Source organism: Camelus dromedarius, chromosome 6, assembly GCF_036321535.1.
Source record: "Camelus dromedarius isolate mCamDro1 chromosome 6, mCamDro1.pat, whole genome shotgun sequence".
Classification (NCBI taxonomy): Eukaryota; Metazoa; Chordata; class Mammalia; order Artiodactyla; family Camelidae; genus Camelus; species Camelus dromedarius.
This window is the reverse complement of record NC_087441.1, coordinates 63163979-63188743: the sequence shown is the minus strand read 5'-3', so window position 1 is coordinate 63188743 and position 24765 is coordinate 63163979. Positions and strand designations below refer to the sequence as shown.

At 44.5% G+C, this 24765-nt stretch overlaps 1 protein-coding gene across 1 annotated transcript in view; it reads left to right on the top strand.

Annotated features, from left to right (window-relative positions):
- The first annotated feature begins 2353 nt into the window (after positions 1–2353).
- Positions 2354–24765, top strand: part of MRAP2 (melanocortin 2 receptor accessory protein 2) — a 42154-nt gene continuing 19742 nt past the window's right edge. The window contains exons 1-2 of the mRNA XM_031455996.2: positions 2354–2408; positions 21721–21853. Coding sequence (XP_031311856.1) covers positions 21727–21853 — 127 coding nt within the window. The 5' untranslated portion in view covers positions 2354–2408; positions 21721–21726. The remainder of the gene's footprint in view (positions 2409–21720; positions 21854–24765) is intronic.

Genomic DNA, 24765 nt, shown 5'->3' with positions numbered 1-24765 from the left:
GGTGTGACCTATTATGTATAAAATAAGCTGCAAGGGTGTATTGTATAACACAGGAAATGTAGCCAATATTTTATAATAACTGTAAAGGAGTATAACCTTTAAATGTTGTGAATCACTATAATATATACCTGTAACATATAGTATTGCACATCAACTGTACTTCAATAAAAAAAAAAGGGAAAATAAAGCTGTGCTCCCATAGATTAATTTATTAAATTTGTTTTTTAAATTACCCATTAAATGTCTACTGGATGCAAAGCACTATGCTAGGACCTGTGGAGAAATTAAATATAAAGGAGGCCTATGGAGAAATAGGAGGAACCTATTTTAGAGTGAAACTTGAAAATGACAGGTGCCATAAGAGAGGTATCAGATTTTAGCATAAGAGTTCATTTGTATAAACAACAAGGTCCTGCTGTATAGCACAAGGAACTATATTCAGTATTTTGTAATAGCCTATAATGAAAAAGGATATGAAAAGGAGTATGTATATATATATATACACATCACTATTTTGTACCAGAAATTAACAAGCAAACATTGTAAACTGACTATATGTCAATTAAAAAAAAAAGTGTGTTTGTAGCTAAGGCAGCAAGGAAGGCTTCCTGGAAGAAGAGCCATTTGAGATGGACCTTGAAGAGAGGGTAGGAAAATGTTGCTGGCACTGGGGGAGGGAAAAAGGGAACGGATGCAGCCGTGGGGAGGCAGAGATACGGAGGACAGAATTGGGAGCTCTACCATCATCCTCTTGATGATGCTGCTCCCGCTGGATGCTGTGGTTTCAGCCTCTGAAACTGATGGTTGGTAGCCTTTTCCATGCAGGACAGCGTGACCTTGTTCTCTGCCTCATGAGCCATTGGCACTCTGCCCGAAAGAGGCCACCTGATTCTGAGGGCTAAGGCAGAGACGGGCCTGTTTACACGGCTGCCTGTCAGCAGCTTGGTTCTGTGGCTCTGCTCTCTGCGAGGCTTCACCATGCCTGGCCCACACACAGCGCAGGCTGTACTGTGCAGGGGATAGACCGACTCCCTACGCCTGACCAGGAATGTGCAGCTGGAACCAGTGCGGCTGGTTAGGCAAGGACTAGGTCAAGTTACATGATGTGGATGAGGCTGATGAGGACAGCTGTAAAGTGGCTTTGCAAAATATCTCATTTTACGTGTAGTAATGAAGCTAGCTTTCAAAAAAATGAATCAGCTGTCATTTCCAGGAATCCTTTCCTGGCACCGGCAGACAGAGTTAATCACACAGCCATCAGCCTGCCTGGGTGCCGTTCTTGCTGTTTCCCCCACTGCAGTACAGTCCTGGTTAAATTATGGTTCTGTGGCACCAGGCTTCCTGAGCAAGGCAAGCCCCTCCGTGTACTCACATGTGACCTTGGGCAATTCACTGAACGTCTCTAAGCTACAGTTTTCCCCATCTCTAAAATGTAAATGGTAATGGTAACACCTGATAGGGTGCCTGAGCGTGGTAAAGAAATGACGCCTTCAGTAAAGCCCGTCTCAGCGCCGGGCCCACAGCAGTTGCTTTGTCTTCACTCACCATCAGCTCCCTCATCTTTAGTTCTTTATTTAAAAGCCATCTCCGCTGTGAGGCCATCTCCCGCACCTGGTTTAAAGCTATACCCCCCACCCCACGCCGTCCCCCTGTTGAATCAACATTCTCTGTCCCATTCCGTCCCGTTCCTGAGTTATTTTTTCTCTACAGCACTTATCATTATCCACACGGGACACGTTGTACTGGTTTGTTATGTTTATTGCCTGTCTCTTCTCTAGAACACAAGCTCCAGGAGGCTGTTTCCCAGCGCCCAGATCAGTGTCGGCAATGGACTGGACTCGATAATTACTTACGGAAAGGGAGAAGGGAGTCAAGTCTCTAACTTAAACTATTCCAGGCCCAGCCCCAAATGCCCTGTCTGGGGGACATCTGACTGGGTGGGCACCCGTACCACGGGGCAGGAGCAGGAAGTCAATTGGAAGTCGTAATTTAAGTAGCACATGATGGAGCCCAGCCTTACTGAACTTGATCCCAATGCTGAGGATTTTTTCTAACCCTCATCCACCCTGCCACACTCCCGCTAGCTCAGCTCTCGGGCTCCTGTCACCCAAAGTTGGCCAGAGGACACCCTGCTGAGCCGCAGGGCAAAGCATTCTCTCTGGTCCGCTTCGCCTGCTGGCGGCAGGCTCTTATCCAGACGGTGAGTGAGGGCCGCGTGGGCAGAGGGTTCCGCAGAGCTCGCCTCCGCCGGGCCCCGGCGCCCTCGGGCTCGGGAGGCGGCCCCGCGCCCCGCGCCGCCTCCGCCGCAGGTCGGGAGCGCGCGCCGCCGCCGCACCGCAGCGCGGGGAGCGACCGGCCGGACGGGCGGCTGGAGGCGGCGGCGGCGCTCACGCACCTCTCAGGAGCCGGTAACCGCTGGCGGGACGGGGCGCCCGGGCCGATCGGAGCCTCAGGCTCCTATGGTTGGGCTCTCTAGGGTTTGGGGGTGGGTTTTAGTTTGGGGGGGTTGGAGGATGGGAGCAGGGAGGGAAGACTTGGGGCTGGACTGTGACCCGGGAAGAGTGAGGACCCCTGGTGAGCACCCCAAGTTTAACGCACTCCTTGCAGCGGGGTGATGTGCGCGTCCGGCCCCAGGGCATCCGAAGAGGCTGGAAGCGCGGCACTCGGGGCTGGGGTGGGCTGCCGCATCTCGTTCCCGCTCATGGGGCCGGCCACACCTTCTCCCGCCAGGGAAAACTTTCCTGGCTCCGGCCGGCCTGCCCCGATGCGCCCGGTAACCGAGAGCGCCACTCCCGGAGCGGGGGACCTGCCGGTCCAGGGTCCAGGCAGGACGCACTGCCCCGCAGCCCCCGGGGCCGGGCTCTCGGGAAAAATGCCGGTCTGATGCTTGTTAATGAATTAATGCCCGCAGGTCATTTTACTGATTAGAGGGAAATACCCGTTTCGGTTTTCTCGCGTTTCTGTGTAATTAATGAGGAAGACAAAGAATCGCCTCATTAGAAACTTGTTTGGAGGCTTTGCGGTTTCCGTTGCGGTACAGAAGACATGGACAGTCCCAGATAACACTCTAGATTTAATCCGACGCAAATGAAACCTTTCGTGGTGTTTTGAAAGCAGAGGGAGGAAAGCACTTGGGGGAAGGTGTTCTTGGTACTCCAGGGAAGAGAAGGGACCCCTCATATATAAATTAATTCTCCTGAAAGCCCCAAAGGTAAGTGGTAGTATTTCCAGTTTACATGTGAAGAAAATTGGGTTGAAACAGTAAATAAAATTTCCCAGCTGGATCCCCTAGTTAATAGTGGGGAGGTGGGATCTGGAAACTAGGACTGTGACGCTGTGGCCCTTACGTACATCACATGGGAAGCATCACCAAGAACGCAGGCAGGTAAGGCACGGCCCGGAAAGAATACAGTCCTGGTGCAGGAGAGGCTGCCATGAGCTGGGTGCCCAGCAGCAAAGAGTTTTGTTCTAATCAGGAAGATCCTCCAGTGTTTATGGAAGATGAGGGGATACTGACAGGTGACAGGGGAAGGCAGAGTTGCTTCCAGTCTGTTTCCTTCTTTTCAATATGGAAAGACCAGACCAAACCCCTTTAACAGGGTCTGGAAACTGAATCTGGACTGGATGGTTCAAAGCCCAAATAACAAGCATCGCAGAGCAGTGAAGTGTTCACAGTCCCTCTGAGCCGGCTTGAGCGGTGGGAGCAGAGCCAGCAGACTTCAAACAAGGAAACACTGAATCCTGGCAACCCTCTAGAACAAATTCTTAAAGAAGCTAGCTCAAGACCACCTTGGAAAGGATTTACAAATTCAATTTATGCCAAACTGACTTCTTTTTCTTTTCTGGCAACCTCCTGGGCTGTAGATTGGGACATGCCATAAACACAGTTTTCAGCTGTGTTATGATATCAGTATAGTGAGTCTCACCAGCATTTTTTAAAGCATGAAATTCAATAGAAGGGAAGAGAAAGCACCAGAGTGCATTGTATGCACAAGGGCAGGTATTGTTTTCTGAATGTGTGTGTGTTGTTCTGCCTTGTTTATACTATTGCCTCTGCAAGGGTGTGCCTACTTATCCCTGGTTGCCCCCTTTGTTTCTTCCGGAGGAACCCCGTCTGCTGACAGTGGGGGCCGTCTTTTACCTTGCAAATACCATCAGCACCTTGTGGAAAATACAGTCCTCCTCCACCCACTTTCTCCAGGCCCCCAGATGTTGAGGTATTTTGGTCAATCAGAATCCATCTCTGAACCCTTTATTTTTGACCTTGTGATGACTTTGGTGTGATCATAACTTGGCTGGATGATTTCTAACCCACAGCTCCCTTTGGTCCTTGTAGCTTGGTGGCTGTGGTTGTTTACATTTCACAAACCAAGGTTCCCAAAGCTGGGGACCTACACATAATTCAGTCACTGGCCCCCTCCCCATGGTGTTCGATGTAAAGTGGGTCCTACTTTTGCAGGAGCATTTCTTGAAATCTCATACTATCCCAAAGGATAAGGCGCAGGAGGATGCACATACCCCAAGGCTCTGTCTCTGTCCCTGCACCTCCCTGGTGTCACTCACCAGGAGAGAGACATAGAGGGGACATTGATCAGAGTTGTGGCAACCATAAATCTGGTTACTCTCTGAGACCCATTTTTGTCTCTGGACAAGAGATCGTTTATAGAATGTTGAGCTCACAGTAGGGTTGAAGGTCTCGTTCTGCATTTGCATTCACAGAATCAGTCAAGAAAGTAACGGGTGGGGTAGCCCTGCTAAGCAGCATTTCATGGGAGGGAAGAAACCTGCGATCTCAGTGGCCCACCAGGCCTGCACGAACCATAGTGTGAAGCAGCTGCTCAATAGCCAGTGTGGGTTGCAGTGATAAGAATGGGCCTTTTAAAAAAATAGACATTTGCATGGGGCTTATTATGTGCAGGCACAGTTCTGAGTGTTTCACAGTTTGATCTCAATCCTGTAGCACCTCCATGAAGTAAGGAACTGTCACCATTCCCACTTAACAAATGGCGAGGCTGAGGGACAGAGGGATTAGGTCATTGGTCCAAGATGACAGAGCCAGTAAATAGTAGAGCTGGGATTAGAACCCGGGTGCTTAACCATTGCCCTCTACCTCCAACCTGTGGCATCTGGAGCAAAGGGGCTGGGGTCCACTCTACTCAGGGGCCCATCCTGGGTGGCTCCTTTGCAGAGGACAGAGATCAACTTCAGAGGAGCCAGAGGAAGGTGATCTGGGTCTGAATACCGGGCTGTGTGAGGAGCAGAGAACATTTCACCTGGCAAAAAGGAGCCTTGGCCAATTCTGAGGCCATTCCTCAGACACCTGAGGAAGAAGAAGTAGGTTTATTTCCAGAGGCAGGTCAAGCCGATGCCAGGTGACCTTCTGTCAGGATTGCAGAGAGGATTCCCCACTGGGTGAAGGGGGAGTTGAATTTTATGTCTCAGAACACCCCTTTTAATGCTCAACTTCCTCAATTTTATTAGCTCTACAAGAGTAAAATGAACTTGAAAATAATTGGAAATGAACAATCTAGCCTAAACATTTCTGTGTGTGTATAAAAAAAATTGGTTACTCAGTCAAAGTTTTGATTGAGGCACCCACTCAAGTTATGTGACTTTGTAAAGGAAAGTGCTAGATGAGCAAGAAGAAATTTCAGTGTAGATATTTGAGAACTTTTCCCAACTCCTGAACTCCACTGGCCTCTTCAAGGATACGGAGATTGAGAGAGGAAGCTTTGTGAAAGGGATTTCTTCAGAGACCTCCGTAGTCACTTCCTTCATCCCAAACTTGGTGTGGGGGCGATGTCACGGGACCACTAGTTGAGCTGGACATACATTTGGGGCTCACGTGGTGGCCCAGGTAGCAGGCTCACCCGCCTTCCCAGAGTTTGTCAGGCAAAGGATGCCTGAGGATTTCCTAAGGACTTGGTGGGTCCTTGTGGAAAAGATAACTGGCCTGGGGCCACTCCAAGTTCAGCCCAGGAGTGAGGGCACCCCAGCAGGTAGTGTCCAGAAGTTTAGAGGCTAAGATAGGAGTGAGCAGTCAGTTGAAGGAAAATGAATACCACTCAAGCACCCATAAATAGAGGGTGTGAAGACAGTTCAGTCTTTGATCTTGGAGGGATGAGTTGCTGCCCAGCAGTTGTGCATAAGGCAGAGAAAGAAAAGGGGTCCACCGTCCCTCAGTCCCTACAGGGGACGAGCATGCAAGCAATCTGGCATAGGCAGGAGATTTAATGTTATAACCAGGTTGGAGGGGTTTTTTTTTCTTTAATTTCCCAGACTGCACATTTTCATTCTTTTGGGACTTGGAAGTAGTTGCATGAGCAGAAAAGTCATGTTATTCCACCCAAGCATTCATCTGAGGGCAGGAAGGATGAATCCACTGAATGCATTTTAAGGGGCAGCAGGAAAAAAAACATAAAATTGACAGGTGATCAGGTCCCACATTTGTACCAGCTCAGAGTGTGCGTTCTCTACGCTTCAGGGAAAATGGTAAAGAGTTGCAGTCTGGACTTGACGTGACGTGTCCTTCCAGACAAAAGAAGACTTCGAGGTAGGAGAATTTAGAAAAGGGAAGAAAGTGTTTACTTGCCAAGAGTGCAACAGAATCGGGCTTCAGCAGACTGGCTTGTCAAATAAAAACGCAATGAAGACATGAAGGAAAATACTCCATAAGTTACCAGAGTTCTCAAATGCATGTCTGTCTGCTGTTTCGGTTAAAAACGATTTTCTTGCATGATGATCCCATTCCCCAAAGTCATGACTTATCTTCAGACGTCCCTAGGGCAAACACTCAGGGAAAGAATTTTTTTTAGGGAGTCCAGGTTTATTGGATGCATTCCAAGTTTTATTATTTTGGAGACCAACTTCCAGACAGGATGGTCATGTTATTTTTGGCTTATTTTAGGGTACAGAGTGATTTTTCTGTCTTGACTAAGTATATGAAGTGTTTAGTCCTATCAGAAAGAAAGCCAAGTCTGCATATGATGCTTCTTCTTTGCCAACGGGAATCTTCAGTCCATTGCAGTGTTGCGAAGATGTGAAGAAGCAGAAGTTGAGACTTTGTGAGATACTAAATTGATGGATGTTCTTTAAAAGTCTCGGTTTAATTGTTATCTGTGTCTGTTCTACCAAGATCTGTATAATGTCCCCCTGACTAGAGAACACTGGTACATTTCATAAAATTTCAAGTGAAACTTATTTATAAGCTTCAAATAATTATCCTCCCTAAAGGTGCATTTGTTTTCTTCCTGCGTGTACTTGGTAACAGCAGAAACGATTAAAGGCAAAGGCCGGCAGCTGAGGGAGCTACTTCTTTACGGGTTGGCTCCGAATTTGCCTGGTTGATCAAGAAAAAAAGAATAATTAGGAGATGACTGAAAGATATGTGGTTAGAAACATATAACACCTGTCTTTCTACCAACCTTTGTGTAGGTTTTCCCAGAAAATATAATTCTGTCTTCTGTTAAAAAAAAAAAAAAGGAAAAAAACAAATTTAAGATGATGTTCTGAAAATCTGGAAACTACTAGAAATTATACCATGTTAACTTACATATATGCCTACAAGAGCTTCTTTTAAATTTCCACTAAATTATCTCAATAGGTGAGGAGAGTTAACACATTTTTCTGGAAGTGTGAGGTCAAGGCCAAGGCGCCAGAAGCAAGTATTTGTTTATCTTGAACTTTCATTGATATTTGCAGTTTACTTTGTAACATATCTGTACTTTTTAATGTAAAAATGTCCTCCAAGGTTTCTCTTAAAATTGATGCTCCAGGAGGTTGAACCAGGTGTGCTCCAAGAGTTGGGGCTATTTGGCATCCTCAGTTCTAGGCAAGTGGGTTGGGGGCGGGGTTGAGGGGGTTGCCCCAGGCTCTACAAGGCCCTCTTTGGCTCACTTCTGGCCCCGCCCCTTTCTGCAAGTCCAGGAGGCCCTAGGGTGGCTGCAGCCGGACTGCCTTTGCTCGACCAAGCCCTGGTTTGCTTATAATCAGGGACTGCACTCCGGTGGCAGTGGGTGGGGTAGGTGGAGAAACTAGAAAAGACATACAGCTGGTTTAAGAATCCCAGACCTAGGAGGTTAAGATGATCATTCCTGCTTCTCTGTCTTGAGCTCTTAAACCACCACTTAACTTTAAATTGCCTTTTCTGTGGAACAGAGATGGAAATACCCTCTCCTCTCTTGCTTGTTTGTCATAAGAATGATCCAGCTCCGGGCTGTAAAGAACAGTGTGTGCTGCTTGGAGACAGAAACCCTCGGTGATAAATACAAAGTAGGCTTGTTTGCCAAATCATCCTCAAAGTGACTTAAGGGATGGCCAGTCTCACCCTCCTCAGTCTTATTGTGCCCAGTGTTTCAAACACTCCACTAATTAAAATGGACAGGACGGTGGTTTCCCTGGTACCATTAAAATAGTAGTTCACCTGACGGTGATGCTTGGTGATAGCATCTGTATAAATCTGAAGGAGGGTTCAGTGTGATGCAAAGGCTGATCCTTATATATACTCTCTCGTTATTAAAATGAGAGATTTAAGTAATCCCCATGACAAGATCTGGGAGAAGGGAGAGAGTCCTTGGGGGCTGAGACAGTTGACAGAACTCTGTGGAGCCCTGCCCTCAAAGGTAGGCGGGATCTGTAGAGAGGGAGGTGGCAGCCCCACCTGGCAGGCGGGACAGTGTGGGCAGAGACTCAGAGGACCATCCATGTGGGTCCCCCGACCCCAAGCCCCTCTGCCATTATGAGCCCTTCCTTTTTTAATGACTGTGTTGCACCTGTTGTCTGTTGGTGTTATCAGGCTTCTGTGATGCTGCTTAACTTGTGTGTGTGTGTGTGTGTGTGTGTGTGTGTGTGTGTGTGTGTGTATTTGGGAGGGTGAAATTCAACAAGGGAGACCATGGTTCTAAATACAAGCCTGAATTCTCTGAATTCCTTGGGGGTACAGGCCTTGACTTTTCAACCTCCACTAAATCTTCAAAGCCATAGTGTTTAGAATATCCTTATTGGGCTGCATTGACTCATGCTAATTTTAGCATGTTCAAAGCTAGTGTTCTTTCTGCTTGCAAGACATGTTGATGACAATGTGATAAATGTGTCGGCTGAAGATGGCATATAGTGGGGTAGATTAATAGCATTTGCTTTTCTTTCCAAAAGTGTATTTGTTATTTAGTGGCAGTAGGAGTGATGGGTATAAAGTAAGTTACTGTTAATGGCCTTTCTAGGACAGTTTACCTAATGAACTCATCAAAATGAACGTCAGTTTGACAAAATTTAATTTCAGCAGCTCTATTTGTTTGCTAGGACTGCCATAACAAAATACCTGAATCTGAGTAGCTCCAATCACAAAGATTTATTTTCTCATAGCTCTGGAGACTCAAGTCCAAGCTCAAGGTGTCAGCAGGGTTGGTTTCCTCTGAGGATCATAAGGGAAGGATCTGTTCCAGGTATCTCTCTTTGGCTTGTAGATGACCATCTTTTGTGGCTTCTTCACATGAACTTTATTTTGTTTATTTTTTTTTATTGAAGTAGAGTCAATTACAATGTGTCAATTTCTGGTGTACAGCACAATGTCCCAGTCATGCATATACATACATATATTCATTTTCATGTACTTTTTCATTAAATGTTATTACAAGATATTGAATATAGTTCCCTGTGCTATACAGAAGAAATTTGTTTTTTATCAAGTTTTATATATAGTGGTTAACATTTGCAAATCTCAAACACCCAAATTTTTCCCTTCCTACCCCATTTCTCCAGTAACCATGATTGTTTACTATGTCTGCGAGTCTGTTTCTGTTTTGTAGATGAGTTCATTGGTGTCTTCTTTTTTCTTTCTTTCATTTTTTTTAGATTCCACATATGAGTGATATTGCATGGTATTTTTCTTTCTCTTTCTGGCTTACTTCACTTAGAATGATAATCTCCAGGTCCATCCATGTTACTGCAAATGGCATTTTGTTCTTTTTTAAAAAATCATTGAGTAATAGTCCATTATATAAACATACCACAACTTCTTTATCCAGTCATCTGCTGATAGACATTTAGGCTGTTTCCATGTCTTGGCTATTGTAAATAGTGCTGCTATGAATATTGGGGTGTATATATCTTTTTGAATTAGAATTCCCTCTGGATATGTGCCCAAGAGTGGGGTTGCTAGATCATATGGTAAGTCTATTTTTAGTGTTTTGAGGACTCTCCAAACTGTTTTCCATAGTGGCTGCACCAAACTACATTCCCACCAGCAGTGTAGGAGGGTTCCCTTTTCTCCACAGCCTCTCCAACATTTATTGGTTGTGGACTTTTGAATGATGGCCATTCTGACTTGTGTGAGGTGATACCTAATTGTAGTTTTGATTTGCATTTCTCTGATAATTAATGACATTGAGCATTTTTTCATGTGCCTATTGGCCATTTGTATGTCTTCATTGGAGAATTGCTTTTTTAAGTCTTCTGCCCATTTTTGGATTAGGTTGTTTGCTTTTTGTTATTAAGTTGTATGAGCTGCAAATGTTTTCCTCCATTCTGTAGGATGTCATTTTGTTTTGCTTATGGTTTCCTTTGCTGTGCAGAAGCTTATAAGTTTAATTAGGTCCCATTTGTTTATTGTTGCTTTTATTTCTATTGGCTAGGTAGACTGCCCTAGGAAAACATTGTTAAGATTTATGTCAGAGAATGTTTTGCTTGTGTTTTCTTCTGGGAGTTTTATAGTGTCTTGTCTTGCATTTTATAAGTCTTTAAGCCATTTTGGATGTATTTTTGTGTGTGGAGTGAGAGAGTGCTCTAACTTCATTGACTTACATGCTGCTGTCCAGTTTTCCCAACACCACTTGCTGAAGAGACTGTCTTTTCCCCACTGTATATTCTTGCCTCCTCTGTTGAAGATTAATTGACCAAAAGTTTGTGGGTTTATTTCTGGATTCTCTATTCTATTCCATTGATCCATATGTCTGTTTTTGTACCAATACCATGCTGTTTTGATTACTGTAGCTCTGTAGTATTGTCTGAAGTCTGGGAGGGTTATTCCTCCAGCTTCATTCTTTTTCTTCAGTACTGCTTTGGTAATTCTGGGTCTTTTGTAATTCTATATAAATTTTAGGATTATTTGTTCTAGTTCTGTGAAAAATGTCATGGGTAATTTGATAGAGATTGCATTAAATCTGTAGATTGCCTTGGGCTGTATTGGCCTTTTCACATGGTTGTCCCTGTGTGCATGTGTGCTCCTGGTGTCTCTCCATGTGTCCTTATCATCTCTTCTTATAAGAATACCAGTCAGATTTCATTAGAGCCCACCCTGACAGTCTCATTTTAACTTAATCACCTCTTTGAAGACCTTGTCTCCAAAAATAGTCACATTCAAAGGTACTGGAAGTTAAGACTTCAGTATACAACTCAGCCCATAACAACACCTTCTCCATATTGCACTACACACACACATGAGTTTTACAAACAGACACACATCATTGAGTTTGTGATACAAGTGGAAAGGAGCTTGGTATTTTGTTACATTCTAGAGTCATGGATCTGGAAGGGAATTTCACCACATCCCTCTCCGTCCTTTTCCTTTGCTTTCAGAGAGAGTGAATATTTCAGCCATTCCGGGTAACTACCATGTGGACGCAGTGGACAGAGGCAACGTAGTTCCAACCTGCAGGGCAATACCTGCTCGCTATGAAATACTGATGCTAGACAGCTGCCTCTCTTCTCTTGCAGAGGACTGACTATTTTTGTTGTGAGATTCTCCCCTGCCTGGAGAGTGCTTAAACATTTTTGTCTAGGGAAAGATCATTGTTAATGGTCATCGTTTTTAAAAAATTTTCTTACTCAGCAAAATAATGTCAACATCCCTACTTTCCAGGTCCATGAAATCCAACTGGCCTCCATGAAACATTTCTCAGACACTGGAGCCAGCTTTCTGAGATTAAGTTGCTTCCTTTTTGTCATTGGGAAGCAACTGACTTTAAATGTAATGCATGAGGAGACCCTGGCAGCTTTGGAATGATAACTGGTAATAGACTTATGCTGGAGTGAGGTGGGCTAATGACCAGGGCCACAGGAAGGGGAAACAATTCTGTTGTTTGGGCCAAAAGACTTAGGGGTTGGGAAGCAGTCTGTATTTCCAGGACTAGTTAGAGAGACAGGACCATGGCTGGCACAGCTGTCCCAGCTTCTCGCTGGCATGGGGACGTGTGATTCCCCACAGCCTGGGCAGAGTACTCCTGCTGTGTGGCAAGGAAGTGCCACAAGGGCTCTTGAACAGAGCCACGCTGGATCCTGGAAGGCTGGCCGTGGAGGAAGGACCCACATGGGGAGGGTGCCAGGATGTCCCAGCACCATCTTTTGTCCCCTGGGTTGGTGGTCTTTTACTTTGGGGAGCTCTCAATTACCCTGCCCCCACCCTACATGGGTCAGGAAGTGCTGATTTTTATTATTATTATTTTCTGATTTTAAAAATTATACTTTTTGGGGTCAAATATATATAACATGAAATTTACCATTTTTCAGTGTCCAACTTAGTGTTTTGGAGTCATGTTAGCACAAATAATCTAGGCATTATTTATAAATTTTATTATTTTCATTGTTCATTTTAATTTTCTCTGTATCATAGTTTTAACATTTGCTTTTATTTACATCCAATAGAAAATTATAGGAAATGTACCAGATAGCAAGTACCAGCATTAGGTAGATTCATACTGTTGTGCAACCATCACCACCATCCACTTCTCAAAGTTTTTCATCTTCCCAAACTGAAACTCCCTATCCATTAAACAATAACTCTCCATCCCCCCCTTTCCCAGCCCTTGGCAACTACTGTTCTACTTTTTGTCTGTATGAATTTGACTGTTCTAGGTGCCTCAATAGGTGGAATCATGCAATATTCATCCTTGTGTTTATTTCACTTAGCATAATGTTGTGACCGTTCATCCATGTTGTGGCATATGTCAACATTCCCTTTTTAAGGCTGAGTAATATTCCATTGCATGTACATACTACATTTTGTTTATCCATTTGTCCACCAATGTACATTTGGGTTGCTTCCTCCTTTTGACTATTGTGAATCATGCGTCTATGGACATTTATGTACAAATATCTTTTGGGGCCCCTGCTTTCAATTCTTTTGTGTATATGCCAGAGGCGGAACTGCTGGGTCGTAAGGTATGCCATATTTCAGTTTTTGAGGAACCACTGTACTGTATTTCATGTGCCATTTTATATTCCTACCAGCAACACACAAAGGTTCCAATTTCTCTGCATCCTTGCTAATACTTGTTTTCTGTTTTTGTTGTTGTATTTGTAATAACCATTCTAATGGATGTGAAATGGTATTTCGTTACAAAGCACTGAGTTTTGATAGCTGGTTCTTTGCCTTGACTCTAGTACTTTTAACCATACTTTTATGGAAGGCTCAGCTGTAGAGCTAAAATAAATGGACAGCAATAGGAACCCAGAAAACCGAACTGTAACAAACTGGTCAAGTTGGGATTCTACTGGTGTCCTCAACAGACCTAGAATTTTTTGAAGTCCAGACCAAGAAAAGCAAGGTCCAGAAGAGGCAGGAGTTAACCTTATGATATTTCTGCGATGGGGACCCCAATCCCACTGTGGGTGAGTGTGGCCTCACTTTGTGGCTGCAACAGGACATCTGGGTTGGGATGCAAGACAGACAAAAGGATATCCTGACACGTGTGTAGGAGGTTCTGTTATATTACCTGACTCCTTTGCCCTGATTCCACATTCATCAGCTAATTTTCTCATCTGCTGTTTTGTTTCCCAGACCGTAGAAAACATGTGCTCTGGTCTGCTTGATTATTTTATCTTTATCATAATTCAACAAATTGATGCTCTGGTTATAAATCATTCTCCTATGCTTGGTCAGCGTGACTCAGTTCAGAGGACTGTGAAAACCCAGCTTCCTCCATCTGCAGAGCTGAGGGCAGTGTGCCTGCCACCCCCACACGTATCTCAGAGCTGCGCCTCGGCACTTCTCAGGAAGTACTTCCTGATGGAGGCTTTACAGCGCCTTTCTGGGGTGTTTTTCCCCTGCATGGCCATGATGTGCTTCCCGCTGTCCAGCTGAAGTCTCTGTTAGAATGGGAGAACTCTGCTCTCAGCTCAGGATTGAGAAAGAGAGTAAAAGATAATCTTGTGGCTTGTCCACATCAGGAGAAACTGACTCAACAAGTATTTATCGCATGTCTGCTATGAGCCAGGTTTTGGGTGGGTTGCTGGAAGTAAGACAGTGTGAGCGAGGGGGGAGGGCCCTGCCCTGATGGAATAGAGATCAAAGGAAAGAGAATGTCACTGGAGGGTTGGTTCGTGCAGTCCTGGCATAGCCTGTGTGTACTGTGGTGTATTTCAGAGATCTGTCACCATTTCCAAAGACCTCTCTGAAGAGCTCAAGGACAGCCATTGTGTACCATGTATGTAATAAGCATGTGCTGGGCTGAAGCAGGGAGTACCACAGAGCCAGGAGGTGCTACCTTTAGAAAGTACCTTCTTGCCTGTTTACGACTATGTAGGTGCCCAGGACATAACTGGAGGAGGTGGATTTAGGAGTCCTGACCCCTTGTCTTCTTTGAGGTACCAGCTGATGGAGGAAGGGTGCCCACTCATTAATTCAGTTTCCCTCCATTTCAGGTGTTGGCTGCATGCCCAGCTGCACACAATATTAAGTCCCATCTCTGCATTTGGAAGTTACTCTTCCGTTGGCATTGATTCTGATTTTAAGGCAGGAAATCCTCAGGCTTGCGAACACTTTCTGTTCCATGTTTTGTCCCTGGATATAAGTTGCTGGTGTGCAGTAGAGAAGTAGAGAGAGACAGGAAACGGATGCATTGAGAACTTCTCTGCCAGCTGTCAGTCAGTTACCACATTTTTGAGGTCTGCTGGGTAACTGAAAATGCCCAAGAGTGGCAGAAACCTTGGGAGTGTAAAGAAATTTGGGAAGTTTGTCCATTTGAGAAGGGAAGAGGAACCCAGCGTGTGTGTGTGTGTGTATAATATCTCTAACCTGAATTGAGTGGCCAGAGTCTCAGACTTCAAAAGTAAGATGTGTGCTCAAGTCCAAAGATAATAGGAAGAGGACTGAAGTCTACTGTCCCGGAGACATGGCCTCTTTAATTGAAGGAAGTAAAAATCCACACTCTGTGAAGGAAGTTGTTGACTTAAGATGAATTCATAGAAAAGTCATCAGCAAACTTGAGAATTAAAGTGCCAAGTGCAAGGAGAAGGTGGTGGTTCACATGGTACCTACAATAAAGAGGAGTAAACGGGAAGAAGACCGTGTCAGCGTTTGATAAGCGCCGACCTGGGAGGGGCCCGGGGAGGCTCTGATGTCAGAGGGTCCAGCACGATTCCTTGTGGGGATGTGGTGCCTTTTAGAGATGCTTTAGGAATATGCAGCTGGCTCTGCTCTTCTGGTGGGCCTGACTCAGAACCTTGCAGACTCTCATTTGATCTCTGCATGGTTCTCCCCATTTAGATGCAGGTAAGTTGGGTACGCCGTCAGTTCTGACTTGGGTGCCTGGTCACACTTCCGTGCAAGGAAGGAATTAAGCTTCTAAAGCTGTGATTCTGACGTTCTGATCTTTGGCTCCTCAGTGAGCAGAATGCAGCCTGGGTAGACTTTACCTATGGTTTCTCAGATGCCTTTGCTGGGAGAGAGAAACAGTGATGGGTCAAGAGGGTGACTTCTCTCTTGTGATGGAGATAGTTGTTCCTAGGGATAGAAGGAAGAAAGAGATAAGAACAAGTAACTGATGAGACCTTCGTGGCCAAGGTCAGAGCAGGGGTTGGCATCCTGGGCGGCGTGCCCATGTTGGGGATTTGGGAATTGAAGAGGAAGAAGCTAGAATGGCTATGACTCTGTGACTGGGAATTTTGGTCTCAAATATGAACAGGTCATTAGGTCTTTCTAGTGGGTCTTTGGATCTGTGCCATTGGCAGGCAGCTGCGTGGAGTGTCTTCCTGGCTGTGCTGTCAGGTGTGTGTGTGCGCGCATGTGCACATGTGTGCCCTTGTTTTTTAGGATTTATAGGCATCTTTTGAATCTCTCTTTAATATGCTAGTCCCATGCCTAAGTTGGTGGTCACCTGGAAAACTCATCTACTGATGTTTACCCCTTAACATGGAAATAAAGGTCCAGTTCCAAGGAAACAGCTCCCCTGGCACGTGTCCCCATCATGACCCACCAAGGATATTGATGAAGAGTTTATTCACTCCATGAGAGGTTCCATGTCCATGTACATCTTCCATATTCAGGAGGTGGAGAGAATTGCTTGACCTGTCTTTAAGAAGGCAGGAGAAGTCCACAAATGATAAATGCTGAAGAGAGTGTGGAGAAAAGGGAACCCGCCTACACTGTTGGTAGGAATGTAGTTTGGTGCAGCCACTGTGGAAAACAGTATGGAGGTTCCTCAAAAGACTAAAAATAGAGTTACCATATGATCCAGCAGTCCCACCCCTGGGCATATATCCAGAGGGAGCCTTAATTCAAAAGGATACCTGTGCCCCAATGTTCACAGCAGCACTATTTATAATAGCCAAGACATGGAAACAACTTAAATGTCCATCAAAATATGACTGGATAAAGAAGCTTTGGTGTATTTACATAATGGAATACTACTTAGCCATGAAAATAATAAAATAATGCCATTTGCACAAACGTGGGTGGACCTGGAGAATGTCATTCTAAGTGAAGTAAGCCAGAAAGAGAAAGAAAAATACATATGATGTCACTTGTATGTGGAATCTAAAAAAAAAAAAAAAAAAAGAAAAGACAAACGAACTTATTTGCCAAACAGAAACAGACTCTCAGACATAGAGAACAAACTTGTGGTTACCAGGGGGAAGGTGGGTGGGAAGGGATAAATTGGGAGTTAGAGATTTGCAGATACTAACTGATACAGACTAGATAAACAACAAGTTCATACTGTATAACACGGGGAACTATATTCGATATCTTGTGGTAACTTATGGTGAAAAAGAATTTGAAAAGGAATATATGTGTGTTCATGTATGACTGAAGCACTGTGCTGTACACCAGAAACTGACACAACATTGTAAACTGACTTACGTCAATAAAAAATGTATATACTAAGAAAAAAAAAAAAAAAAGGCAAGAGAATGCCCAGGAGTGGTGTGGGAACCTGGGTTGGAGGAGGAAAGACTGGATAGTCGGAAGGAGGGATCAAAGTGTTGGGGTGGGGGCGGGAGAAGGGGGATGTCTAGGCCGCCATGCCCAGTGTCTGGGGCCTTGCTCATCTGCAGCCTGTGCTTGCTTTGAGATCGTCCCTCCTTCTCCCATCCCCGTAAATTGGCCTAAATGACCCTGTGCACAGCTGGGAAAGGTCAGCTTCCTTTTCATGTGGGGCTCTGAGACACAGTCGTATCTTTCATTATTGACGTTGGCAAGAGGGCTTTCGGTTGCTCAGAAGAGCAGTGAGTCTCTCTGGGCAGCTCCAGAAAGCTTGTTTAGGATATGTTTCCCCTGCAAGAAGTTGTTTTTAATGATGCTAATATTATGAAGAAAACCGGCAGAGAATCTCAGGAGCAGGTGCCGGACAGGGGCCGGGGGCGCAGAAGGCAGCTGCTGGTTGAGCCCTGCTTTTCCTGTTTTCCTGTTTGCTGTGTTCTGAGAGCAGCTGTGTGATTCCTGCACCCCTGTGAGTCGGCCCGGGTGCGCGACCGCCTCTCCCTCCCCGTGTGCCAAGGCCCAGCCAGTCCTCACTGCAGTGAGAGTATCAGACTCGGGGGCTGCTACCCAGACCTACTGGAAGTTTCCAGATGGTGAAACAGTGCCAGCTTAAGTGTTGGCAAAGCTCAGAAAGGCTACCCTGGGCTTTGATAATGGACGTTACACAAAATGCTGCGTTCTGCGTGTTGTCTTTGTGCATGTGATGGCCCAAGGTGGTTTATTTGAGACTTGGATGAAAAAAATACTGCCTGATGGACTTCCTTGAGGGTGTGATGTGAAAAGGGAAGCTGGAGGTTCTGTCCTCTAAACCCATCTTTGGGATTCAGGAACCGAGAGGAACCAGCCAGTGAAAACACAAGCTGCTCCTTTTATCTGAAGGTTACCACTGTGGCGGCTGCTCATGAGGGGGCAGGGTATGGGGGCTGGCATATCCCATTCTGCTTCCCCGGAGAACCTCTTGTCTCCAGGCATTTGCCAGGCATTGCTCCTCGTAAAGGACAGCCTTCCCACCTCAGGACCTTTGCACGTGTGACTCTCATTACCCTTTGGTCTCTAGCCATCCTTTAATAGTTCATTTAGATGAACAGGAAGGATGTAAGGGAGAAAAAAAAAAAGAAGGAATGGAAAAACTCTTTCCCTGTGGTAGCTAAATGGTGGATGCTTCCTGATACCTGACACTGTTACAGATATTTTACTTGCTAGCTCCCGGCTGGCCCTGTGAAGGTGGTGTTGGTGCTTCTTTCTGAGCCCACAGAATAGCAGGAAAACACACTGGTCTCATAAGCCTGGGCAGCCACAGATGAGGCGCCACTGAGCTCAGATGTGGAGAAGAGCACAGCCAAGGGGCGTGATGCTTAGATCATGGGAAACACTCTCCCATCTTTATTTTCTTCGTTGTCTTATGTACTTTTTGCTATTTTTCTGTTTTCTATTTGGACGTGAAATAAAGCCCAGGGCCTCCTTCTGTTCTGTTTATTACATTATCTGTAATGCTGATTTCCAATAAAAATGATATGATCAAGCCAGGCTTCATCTTATTTTCCTCAGAAAGAGAGAGACAGAGATTATTACCTTATTTTTGACTTGATGAAACATCACGAATCCCATGACATACATATTTCTTGTTACAACTTTTCCACCATCGAAATGAACGCCTTTTGACTTATTCTTTATTATACTAGTTTTATTCATTTGTCTAGACCACATAGATCAATTAAGCGCTTGGTGAATTTGAAAGGAATGAGCTCACAGGAGAGTTGGTATTGTCTGAAGAACAGATCGAGGCTTTTCTATCCCAGACCAGCATTTCTTAGCTTATTCTCACAGTGTTGGCTGCTCTTGATTGATCTTAACCTGCGTGCTGGCTGCACACGTTTCATGCAACATCACGTTTAATCTTTACTGCAACTCCATGAAGTGAGAACTGTTATCACCTTTATTCTCCTGATGGGAAAAACCGAAGCTCAGATCATTTTTTTCCCATGGCTCTAGAGGAGGGGGTTGGCAAATGTTTCCTATAAAATACCAGAAAGTAAATATTTTGGGTTTTGGGGGTGGCACTCGCTCTGTACCGACTGCTCAGCCCTGCCCTTGCAGCACTAGAGAGGCACAAAAAATACAAAAGCAAACAAGGGTAGCTGTGCTCCAAGGAAACCTTATTTATGGACTCTGGTATTTGAATTTCATACAATTCTCTCAGGTCACGGACTGTTATCATTCTTTTGATTTTTTTTTCCCCTACCATGAAAGAATGGAAAAACATTCTGCACTTGCAGGCTGTACAAAAACAGATGGTGGGCTGGATGTGCCGACCCCAGTGCGGACGATGAGAGGATGCAGGGAAGGAGGGAGAGGTTAGGCTGAAGTGATGGGAAGAGTACTCCTGCAGGGGGGAACGGTATGTGTGCAGGTTGCAGGGAGCAAGACATGTCTGAGGAGCTGCAGGAAATCCAAGTACAGCTTGATAGGCTATGAGGTGAGACAAGAGGAGATGGCAGAGCATAAGGCATAACTTCGCAGGACATTTTAAGGATTTTGGACTTTGTCCTCGGAGCAATCGAAAGCTATTTTAAAGTATTAAGGAAAGGAAAGACAAGGGCAGTTTGTTTTTTTAAAACATTGTTGGCTGATGTGTAGAGAATGGATTGCAACAGGTTAGTAAGAGTAGAAGAAAAAAATACAGAACAAAAGCCAAACAACAGGAGGCTCGAGAAGTGGTCCAGGTGGGTGATGTTTTGATGTCTGTCAGTGACTAGCCAGAACCACTTCCTGATGACAACTTCAGGAGGTTGGGATGATCAGTTTTGCAGATGAGGAAAATATGTCGGAGAGAGATGAAGTGTCTTGCTGGCAACAATTGGAGGCAGAGCAAAGATGAAGACCTTTGTGTTCTGGCTTCAAATCCAGTGCCTTTTTTTCTGTGTTGAGTGATGTTCTTAATATTCTCAAATGAAAGTTATGTTTCATCCTAATCTGCCATTTCTCTCTGGACCTCACAGCTGAAGAGCTACCCCTCTCCCTCACGCGATGCGTTTCTTCCCGAGAGAGTGCTTATAAATGAGGACAGTGTTTCTTGGGTTGAGTTGTTAATTTTCATTTCCCGAGGTAATTTATTTCATCGTCGAGGGAGGTTAAACTCTTGTTCAAATCATAGAAATGCCAAAGAAGGGACTGTGGTAATGGTCTTATGTTACCTTTCTGCCGGTGTTAGAAAGGGAACTGAATACTTAAAGGTCAGCTCTTCTTGGAGTTTGTGAAGCTTCCTTTCCCAAACGAGAATTGGATACATTCTCTTCTACATTTGGAGGAGTGACTCATCTGACTGGGGGCTCAGAATCACCCTCTAATTCTGACACTGACATGCCTCTCTGGCTCAGAGCAATCATCTTTTGAGCAATATGATGCCAAGGGGTTGGAGTCTGGTTCCCTGGAGTTCAGGACTAGGCCTGGGGAGGAAAGGAAGAGGGAAAGGTAAGACTCATTGCCTGGGCAGCAGGGTGGTGGGGATTTTGCCTCAGTTTCTCTGGGGGTTGTGCCTAGAGGCAGTGGTGAGTGGTACTTGATCCATGGTGGGTAGGGGCAGGGGAGTTTCAGAAAGTTCTTGGTGGGGGTGGGACCCAGTGATTATACTGCTCAGGGAATCTTCATTTTGGCTGGTACTTCATCCAGATTTTCCCTTATGTTACTGTTATTTGTCACTTTGTATTCTTTCCCCATTGTTAGGGAAGGTCTGTGGGGTCCTGGTCTGTGTCTCTAGCGCCTATTCCTGTCCCACAACGTGCAGTGCCTCACACGCAGCAGGTGCTCAGGACTGAATACTGGCTTGGTGGACTTGCCACCTCTAGCGTCCGTGCTGCACAGTGCAATCTCTTCTCTTAAAGAAGTCGGCATTTTTTAACCTAAAATCATCTCACGCAAGGCATTGGGACATCCTGAAGATAGGACAAATTTCAGGAGTTAGCAGTCGCCAACATTGGGATTTGCACCGAGGATCTTCTCCAGTTATGTCACGTTTATGGTCCGCTCATCTTTTCCCCACCCCGTTTCCCCACACTTAGGCCTTGGGTCTTAATTGGTGCTGGGTAGGTGCTTAATCGACATCACCTGAGCGACTTCTCTTCTGACCCTGAATTTATTTATTCTCCGTAGCTCTTTATATACTAATGCAGGGACAGGTGGTGAGGCTGACTGTGTGAGCTCAGAGATGTTGACACGCTCCCTGCTTCCTTCCTTCTTTCATCAGTTATTGAAGGTTGTTTGTGTGCCGGGCGCTGGGTTAAGTTCAGCAGGACAACCACCAAAGAAGACATCGTGTCTGGCTGCAGAGGCGTGCCAGGCTAGTGGAGAGGGGAAAGGAAATGATGGCCACTTGGGCTGAGGCGGGGGCAGCCAGGGAAGGCCTCCCCCTGACCTGGTGGCTTGGACCTCCTTCTCCTGCTGACCTCTTGAACATGGTGGTCAAGAGCGGTGGGAGCACCTGCTGTGGGTGAGCACACAGACCCGACTCTTGCCTTTCCCCACGTGTGCAGGTGGAGATGTCTGCGCAGAGGCTGATCTCTAACAGAACGTCCCAGCAATCTGCATCTAATTCTGATTACACCTGGGAATATGAGTATTATGAGATTGGACCAGTTTCCTTTGAAGGACTCAAGGCTCACAAATGTAAGTCTTATGCAGTTCTCCATTGTAAGTATTTGTTTGCCTTAACCTATGAAATCCCCAGTGGTTTTTGTTCCCAAACTTGCTATCTTTTTATAGAAATCTGTCCTCTACCCCTTAGACGCTCAGAAAACACTCCCTCCAAGTGTAGGGTCTTTGCTCAAGGATATAACATGAGTGACAAAGAACTTGAAATATTCCCTTCATTGGGGAACATGGGTTGAAGTTACTTTCAAACTGAGGTTAAAACCAGTATTAATGATTCCAGCTCTCCAAAACTGTGGGGACATTGGGACTATCAAAATAGAATCTGGAACTCTTATTTGAAGAACCTTCTTTTGTAACAGTCCACGGCATCCTTTCCACCCCGCTGGTTTTCCAGGGCTGTGCAGACAAGTCTGCTTGGGTGTGTTATTAGGAGCAGACCAGAATAGCCTGCGATTATTCCCAGCTCCGTGTTATAGGCATGAATTGTGCTTCATGTTATTGGAGTGATTAATGATCCAGCACAGAGAAAGGAAATATAATTCTATGAAAGGTGACTGTCCAACTCTAGTCATGGCTGCACGCTGACTGGCTGCCATGAGGCAGTTCCCTTAAGTAGAGTTGATGTAACAAGCAGGAACTGCTGTCCACTTCCCGGTCCTGTCCCGGTGACCCCATCGACGTTCGAGAGATGTTTGGTTCTCTCAGAATGAGTAACTGCAGCACCATAAAAGTGGTAGGTTCTTAACTGGCTCGGATTCATGGGGCACATGAGGAAATAGAAGAGAGATTAGAACTGGAGATGCAAATGTGGCCAAGAAATTGGTTTCACGCTGTTAGTGTTTCCTGGCCGCTGCCACTCAGGGCTGCCTTGGCATTCATGACCCCTCACCCCTTCTTGCTGCTCCCTTGTGAGATGGCCTTTCTTTTTTTCAGCTTTGTTGAGGTATACTTGACAAATAAAATTGTAATAAAGTGTACAAAACAGACACAATATGTATATATTGTGAAAGGATGCTTCGCATCGAGTTAATTCACACTTCCATCACCTCAGATACATGTATTTGTTTGTTTGTTTATTTGCTTATTGGTGAGAACATATATTGCAAATTTCAATTGTACAAGCCAGTGTTACCAACTATACTTTCCATGTTATACATTAGGTCCACAGACTTTATTCACCTTATAGCTGAAAGTTTGTACTTTTTTTTTTACCAACTTCTCCCTATTTCCCTCACCTCCAGCCCTTGGCAGCCACTTTTCTACTCTCTGTTTCTATGAATTTGACTTCTTTTTTGTTTCGATTCCATATATAAGTGATACTGTGCACTATTTATCTTTCTCTGTCTGGCTTATTTCACTTAATATAATACCATCCAGTTTCATCCATGTCATAAATGACAGCATTTCCTTCTTCTTAAAGGCTGTATAATATTCAAATATCTATCTATCTGCTTATCTATCTATCTATCTATCTACCTATGTATCATCACATTTTCTTAATCCATTTATCCATTGATGGACAGTTAGATTGTTTCCATACCTTGGCTATTGTGAATATTGCTACAATGAACATGGGAGAAGAGACATCCTCTTCCAGATAATGTTTTTGCTTCATTTAGATATATATCCCAAAGTGGGGAAGCTGGATCACATGGTAGTTCTGTTTTTAATTTCCTGAGGCACTTCCATACCACTGTTCCACAGTGGCTGTACCAGTTACATCACCACCAACAATGTACAAAGATTCCCTTTTCTCCACATCCTCACCAGCATTTGTTATCTCTTGTCTTTTTGGTAATGGACATTCTAACAGGGATGAGATGTCATCTCCTTTAAGTGATGCTGAGCACCTTTTCATGTGCCTGTTGGCCATTTAAATGTCTATTTTGGAACAGTGTCTATTCAGGTCTTTTGCTCATTTTTAAATTGGGTTTTCTTTTTGCGACTGAGTTGTGTGAGTTCCTTGTATATTTTGGGTATTAGCCCTTTATCAGATAGGTGGTTTGCAAACGTTTTCTCCCCTTTCAAAGGTTTCCTCTTCATTTTGTTGATGGTTTCTTTTGCTGTGCTGAAGCCCTTTAGTTTGATGTAGTCCCACTTGTTTATTTTTGCCTTTGCTGCCTTTGCACTGGGTGTTAAATCCAAAAAAATCATTACCAAGAGTGATGTCAGGAGGTACTGGGGATGTAATGTACAACATGATAAATATAATGAACACTACTGTATATTACATATGAAAGTTGTTAAGAGTATATCTTAAGAGTTCTCATCACAAGGGGGACAACAATAAAATGAAAAGAAAATACAAAAAAAACAAGAAAGACGTTTCCCCCTGTGTTTGTGACCATTATTTTGAACTCTCACTTATCTCTATTTCACTAACATCTGTTTCTGGAGATTTATCTTCTTCTTCGGTTTGGCACTTGTTTCTCTAGCTCATCGTTCTCCTTTACTCTCTATGTGGGTTTCCACACGCTGGATAAAACAGCCGGCTTAACAGTGTTGGAGATGAACCTTACCATTCAGCCAGGCCTGAGCTCCTGGTTATTGCTTATGGTTACCATGAGGTTTACATATAACATCCTATGTGTATAATAGTCTGTTTTAAGTTGATAACAACTTGAATTTAAACACATCCCAGAAGGTTACATTTTTTACCCTCCCTTCATGTTTTATATTTTTGATAATCCCTTTTATATCATTTTATTTTATGCATCTTTTAACTAATTATTGTAGTTTTAGTTAACTTTACTGCTTTTGTTTTTTGATTAAAGTTGCTTTATAAGTGATTGGTCCGTTACCTTTACTATAGATTTACCTTTTCCAGTGAGATTTTTGCTCTGGTGCATTTTTGTGTTATTAATTAGTGCCATTTCTTTTCAACTTAAAGTCCCTTTGACGTTTTTGTAAGTCTGGCTTAGAGGTGA